General features: G+C 52.5%; 3 protein-coding genes across 3 annotated transcripts; 1 reads left to right on the top strand and 2 right to left on the bottom strand.

Annotated features, from left to right (window-relative positions):
• Positions 1 to 78, top strand: Pmar_PMAR020553 (hypothetical protein; the record flags this gene model as incomplete). Its single annotated transcript, XM_002775527.1, has 1 exon — positions 1 to 78. A coding segment is annotated over one exon (78 nt), but the record flags the coding sequence as incomplete, so codon positions are not given.
• A 1,925-nt stretch (positions 79 to 2,003) lies between these two features.
• Pmar_PMAR020552 (Coiled-coil domain-containing protein, putative) lies at positions 2,004 to 3,475 on the bottom strand (the record flags this gene model as incomplete). The annotated part of the gene is made up of 9 exons (XM_002775526.1): positions 2,004 to 2,185; positions 2,229 to 2,302; positions 2,348 to 2,443; positions 2,490 to 2,678; positions 2,803 to 2,881; positions 2,924 to 2,979; positions 3,037 to 3,131; positions 3,183 to 3,285; positions 3,327 to 3,475. The coding sequence occupies 9 exons, from the start codon at positions 3,473 to 3,475 to the stop codon at positions 2,004 to 2,006; spliced, it is 1,023 nt and encodes a 340-aa protein (XP_002775572.1).
• Positions 3,476 to 3,760: 285 nt separating this feature from the next.
• Pmar_PMAR020551 (hypothetical protein) lies at positions 3,761 to 5,918 on the bottom strand (the record flags this gene model as incomplete). Its single annotated transcript, XM_002775525.1, has 11 exons — positions 3,761 to 4,186; positions 4,235 to 4,388; positions 4,438 to 4,591; positions 4,640 to 4,856; positions 4,903 to 4,992; positions 5,056 to 5,241; positions 5,292 to 5,366; positions 5,411 to 5,472; positions 5,522 to 5,573; positions 5,623 to 5,746; positions 5,797 to 5,918. 11 exons carry the CDS (start codon positions 5,916 to 5,918, stop codon positions 3,761 to 3,763), a joined length of 1,662 nt encoding a protein of 553 aa, XP_002775571.1.
• Positions 5,919 to 6,128: the final 210 nt, after the last annotated feature.

The following is a 6,128-nucleotide window of genomic DNA, read 5'->3' as shown; positions in this document are numbered from 1 at the left end:
GTCTGTGATCAGAGATATCCTGGGCTGAATCAGAGTGCCGTAGAGCTCGAGAGATCCGTGAGGCATCCTGTGGGCCGGGTACTCCTAGTAACTCCGAGAAGAGACCGAAGACTACCAATACACTGCGAGAAGAGGTCAGTTCCCGACAGGTCGGAACTTCACGACTTGATCTTAGCTATATTAGGCCCAGGGATTCACTAAGAAACTTCGTGAGAATATACCAAGTTTGAGGTGGACCGGCAGGATCACTGTGAGCCACTGAATGTCGAGGTTTCAGGCAATACTGTATTCAGATCCCGAGATCTCCGAATCTCAGTCACAATCGCGGCGGGTCTCGGGTGTGTGCCTTTCAAGTCTCTGGATTCGGCAGTTCCTGTGCTTAGATCAACAACACTTTCTGCATGGCGGACTCGCTTGGGAATAGCGGACTCGACACCTCCTTCAAGGTACGAGTTTCGATTTGCCTTGAGATGTCTCCTCAGGCTCGCCCAGCGCCCCCTTCGACCCGGCGTCCCCACGCTGTTCCTCTCGGTCCATTGAGATCGTCAACTAAACCCAAGAGTCCGAATCTAAGGACTCGAGCTCGGTCCAAGATAACACCGTAAGGCACGACCGAGGCTTCGAAACACATTCTTGCAGGAATTACATTGGGGAAGGCAGCAAGAATGGGGACCATAAGTTCATTGCTAGACCGGTGCCCAGACGGATACTCGAAGAAGTTCAATTCACCGTGGACCTGGGGCCGGAGAAAGTGACGGTCCCTCACGGCCCAGAGTTCAGTACGTCCCTGTTCAATGTCGTTGAGACTTAGAGTGCTTTCAGACACAGAGAAGAGATCCCTCGAGCGAAGCATGCAAAGGAGTTTCATGTCCAGTGACGAATCTGTCGTCACCTCCACGCGCTGGGCCTCTGGAAAGTATATCGACACTTCCTCTATTCTGATCGGCGATGATGCCTCTGAGGCCACCGCCCCAAGCGAAGCACCCCTGTAAGCATCCTCAGCAGGGTAGATGAACCAATTGCATGAATATGTATCAATTCGTGCATGCCGGGATGGCAGTTGCTGCCAGTAGGCGGATTAGCATATCTAATAGGCAATGTAGCGTTCTTGTCTGATGTGTTGAGTTGGATTTAGTAGTGAACGGACGAATGAGTAACCATTTTGAACGGCATACTGTGAGCAACCTGTCCGACTGATAACAGTGAACCCTGGGAACAGCGGAGAGTGAGCGTATCAGATCTTGTAATATTGTGCATTAAAATCGATGAAAGCCCATAAACGGTGAACGCCAACTGCGCTCGCCACTCTCAAATGTTCATCGATTCTCGCTCTGGGGCTCTCCAGTGCAAAGTCTGTACACTTTTACTCATTATTAGACTATTTAGCGTAAGCGATGAGGTTTGAAGGAAATCATCTACATCATCGCATGAGTAAAAGCCAACATAAAATTAAATATAGCAAAAACAAATTGTGTCGCTTACATGATGCATGGAGTTCTTTTCGACATGATGCAGCTAGACCACTCCCCATAGCAAGCAGAGTCGTCAGAAAGGATATATACTGTACCAGATGTGCGACGGGATCATCCCGTAGTGGCGATAGCGTATGATGCGCGGTTCGCGGCCCAACAAAGAGCCTCTCACATTAATCATTCAGGTAGTTTTTTATTATGTTAGGAGGCGATCAAGGCATGAGCTTCTCCCAACTGATTCGTTTAAGATCGAGTTTCGCACTCTCTGCTACTCAACATCAACGCAACAAAGGTATTGTCACATTCAAGGGACATGTTCATTTTCGGGAAGTGGCCCTCGAACCAGAAGATGAAGACACCGTTCGCGTGGTGCGTACACCACTTGAAGACGCCCGAGTGGTGCCCACAGGTGGCAAATGGCTGCGTATGATCTCCGCCTTGGGCTGGGAGTGCTGATCGAAAATCACTGGACGCTGCTGCTTCTTTGCAGCTTTTCTTTCCTTCTTGATTTGCTCGGCGATATCGCGGAGATCAGCCATATAGGCGCATATGGCTGAGGCAATCTCCGAACCAATAAAACAGCTGTCTCTCGTCACTCGATAGTTGCTTCAAAGCGCAATCAGTTTTCTTGCGATATTCCTGCATTTCCAACTCCGCCTTCTGTTTCTGAGATAACCCAGTTCCACGGGAAGCTTGAGGGGCCGGACCCCAACCTGAGCGGACCCGTAAGAAGCGTCGTTGAACGGCAGGCGTCACCTGTTGAAGGGTCCGCATCCTCGTCCTCCTGTATAGAGCTGCCATGTTGCGTCTGAGATTTCTGCGTAGTACACCTGATCCCATCGACTCAGACACACTCGTTCTTCGCAACCACTGACCGTTTGAAAAGGTTTTCCACGCTAGCCACGATTCGAGCGAGAGTCAGCCGAAGCCCTGCATCTTCCTCAGAGGCTTCCTTTACCTCCTCATCCAGTCTGACCAGGCGGCGAGCAAATCAGAGAAGTCATAATTCCCTCTTACTCCATAACGCGCTTCTCGATATCCTCGAGATCAGCCTGCAGAGAAGCCGCCCGATTGGTGGCCTCCAGTATCTCCATCGCCTTCCTCTTGTTGTACACGCTAAGCTTCGTTCTCATCTCCTCCGCTCGTCCATCGAGGTTGGACTGGGCTGCCCGTAGATCAGTATTCGCCATCTCCAGCGTGTGGTATCTACAGTCATTCATATCATCCGATACCTTTCCTCCAACGCTCCCTCTGCCTCAACCCTGTCCCTTGTATGCGATAACCCCATCGCAAACATCAGCACCCAGAGCAGTCCGTCCCCAACACCCACCTAGCGAGTATATCCTGTATCTCTGAGAACTCCTCCGAGCTGTCTCTTACGAGCTCCAAGAAAGTTTTATAGCGAAGATCTACAGAAGAAAATTTTCCCCCCGTCGGCATTTCTCGATCACTCCTAGCAACTGCCTGACGGAGTTCCTTATGCATCCGATGAGACTCTGTCAGTTCCCTGCCGAACAATCAACTACAAACCACGGCAACAATTCAGCCGCTTCCTCAGCGTCACCGTTCCATATCCTTAATTTCCTCCCCCTTTATTGCGATCTGATGAACCTCCTCTCCAGCTCTCAGCTCAGCTCGACGACGCTTCCCCTCGTTATCCTACCAAGACAACAAACACAATAGACCCACTCTGGCGGTTCCTGATTTAACCTGTAGGAATTTGTTGTATTGCACTAGCTGATGCTGAAGATGCAGATCTCGTGCTCTGATATCATCCTCAACTTTTTGAAATGTCTCCTCTTCATTTGCGTATCTCCAAAGTGAGTTCCCTCAGCGCCTCACTGAGCGGCCTACTTCGCTTTCTGAGTCTCCAAAACGTCATTAACGTCGTACATCTCCCGACGCTTCTCGAGGAGCTTCGTGATCGGCGACGAGGAGTAGCTGCTCGGACCCCGGTCCTCAACATGCTCAGCATCTTCCTCCGCCGTTATAAGGTCTTGCATGGGGCGCAGGAGCTAGCTAGACCCAACTCGTTCGAATTGATCGACTTGAACTCAAGATGATGATCGTGACCGGGGTACTACAGCATTCCAACAGCTTTGAATACCACGCGGTAACGGCAATAAAATAAATGATGAACTTGACCATCATCGAAGAGCACAGCCTCCGATGTGGTTGCCGTTTCCATTTCCAGCAAATATTACAGAGCAAATCACCAACTTCACATAGGCACGATGGCCATTACTTTATTTAATATCGTGTGCTGTTACCACACTTTCGCCAAATTCTCACTGAGTGACCCTCTGCATCTTGTAGGGCCGTCCAGAATCTCCATCACCTCCGTTGGAGTCAGTATGAGCCATCGAGCTATCGAGCTCCTGTCCATTGGCGGGGTCAACCCCAGCAGCCGCAGCTGCAGCATTGGCCGCGTCCAGCATGCCCGAGGCCGCGAGCATAGCTTGAACCACATCGTTGGCAGTATCACGAGGAGAGGTAGTAGATGGGGGACTAGACGGGTCCGCTGGTGGGACTACAGCCTCCTCGCTCGAGGGGGGATCTCCACGAGACTCGGGAGGCACGGCAGATCCTTGAGCACCCGAAGCCTCCGCAGGCATGTTGTTGTCTTCGGCGAGAACACCGGCGGCTTGCTGAATGTATTGGTTCAATAACAGGATCTGCTCAGCCGTGCCGGTAGAGTAGTCCGGATGGGGAACCTGATAACAGCAAACTGCATGTTGAGACAACAAGACTGGACACCGTACCTCAGTGGCCTCAGTGGCACCCTGCTGGGCCGCCTGTGCAGCAAAGAAGAGGGGCAGATTAAACGGAGGGCCGCCCTCGGCCGCTGATGGGAACATGCCAGGTGGGGGAGGCGGCAACATCATCCCACCAGGCGGCATCGTTTGCAATGCGAATCTGATGAACACAACCATCAAGAGCAGAAGCAACGCGCCTCAGGGCTTACCGTGTAGTCCCTGATACTGACCCCTTGGGGCGGCCTCTAGCCCTTCGGTCCCCATTGGAACGCTCTCCCGGCATTAGCCCGCCGACGCATCCCTCCAACGCCAACGTTCTCTGATAATCGACCTTCAGCAAAACCACCTCCTCCTCAGCTCGGCCTGGAAAATAAACATATTACGAAATCGCCATCCTATACATATACCCACCTTGCGCTTTTGCCACCAACAGCCTCTGGCGGTCGTTAATGGCCTCATCGAGGGTTTGCCGCGGGGGTCCTCGAATGTTCCGCCGATTCACTGATACTTGTGCTTGATAACAGTTAGATTCCGGTTTGAAATAGACTCCAGCGGGAAGCTTCTCATCAGGATTCAGCGACTTCCGCTTAGTGCTGCGAGCCTTCGGACCACGAAGTTCGTGAACAATCTGAAGACTCGTACGTCCTCCTACACCCCGGACGCACATGGGCTACCGTCATCAGCTCCTCTTCAGAGGTTGCCGACGCCATTTTAGCCCTGTCCGAGATGGCTTCGGCGAGGGTCTGCCTCGCAGGACCGTCAATCTGATCAGCAGCAACAGCAGCAGCAGTACGTCAATATGGGAACCACGAGCATCGACAACCTACCTTGGCCGTAGTGGGTTTAGGGGGTACCACTGTGCCCGGTGGAAGGACGGACGCCGGCGTCGGCGGGACGTGGCCATCAAACTCCCCTCGTGTGGCTGACAAGGCTTGAGCCAGTTCACGATGCCTCGCTGCTGCAGCTAACGGGCCTGGCTGACGATTCGCGGCCGAGATGTTAATACTGGCGATCTGCCATAGACGGCCATGGACCAATGCCGGAGCCCAGCGAGCGACCCTACATAGGCCTTCTTGCGCTTATGATAGTAAACTCCTTTTGGTAGCAGTTGAGAATGCAGATCCCAGCCGACCAATACCTACAGGGGAATTGTAGCAGAGTAGTTGAACCATGTGAGCATACCTCTTCGATGTTGCCCTCCATCTTGGCCCTCTCAAGCGTGAACTTGTCTTGTTCGGCCTCAACTATAGTGAGTAGCGACATACATGCACTTAGAGAGTAGTTAGAACTCACTTTGTGATTGACGCTTCGGCCCTCGAACTTTCTTCCCAGGATACAACAATATCTAGAAAAACACAGTTCACACCATTGTAGACGGGACGATGGGCATTCACCTCAGCTTGATAGATCTTCTTACGGCAGGTCACGATGGCCTGTCCTTGGCTGAGGGCATCTTGCTGGCTTCTGGCTCCAGATGAGTGTAAGTGAGGAGGAGTCCCGAGGCCCACTCCCGATGCCCTGCATGATGACCATCAATCACACCAGTCGAGATGGCAGTGACAACGTACCGAACGGGGAAAGGGGTGCTCGGGTGGTGACGGACGGTCATCCCCGGGGTAGTCTGTGGGACCTCAGAGTTGGGGCTGGCATCAGGTATTATAGCATCACCCTCGCTGGGTGGAGGGAACATGTTGGCGATGTCGATGTGGGATTCTGAGGAGGACGATGACGGGGAATAGTTAACGATCGCTATAGGGGCGCACCTGTGCTGGGGCGCACTCCGACATCTACTCCAACGTGAGCCGATGAGGTGGGTGTCTGAAAGGATGACCGTATTCGGACCTATTGTGCATCTTGCTGGATCGGAGGTAAAGATACGCCGAGAGTAACATGAACTGTG

Source organism: Perkinsus marinus, assembly GCF_000006405.1.
Source record: "Perkinsus marinus ATCC 50983 genomic scaffold scf_1104296955874, whole genome shotgun sequence".
Lineage (NCBI taxonomy): Eukaryota > Perkinsozoa > Perkinsida > Perkinsidae > Perkinsus > Perkinsus marinus.
Note: the sequence above shows the minus strand (reverse complement) of the source record. Positions and strands in the feature narration are given on the sequence as shown.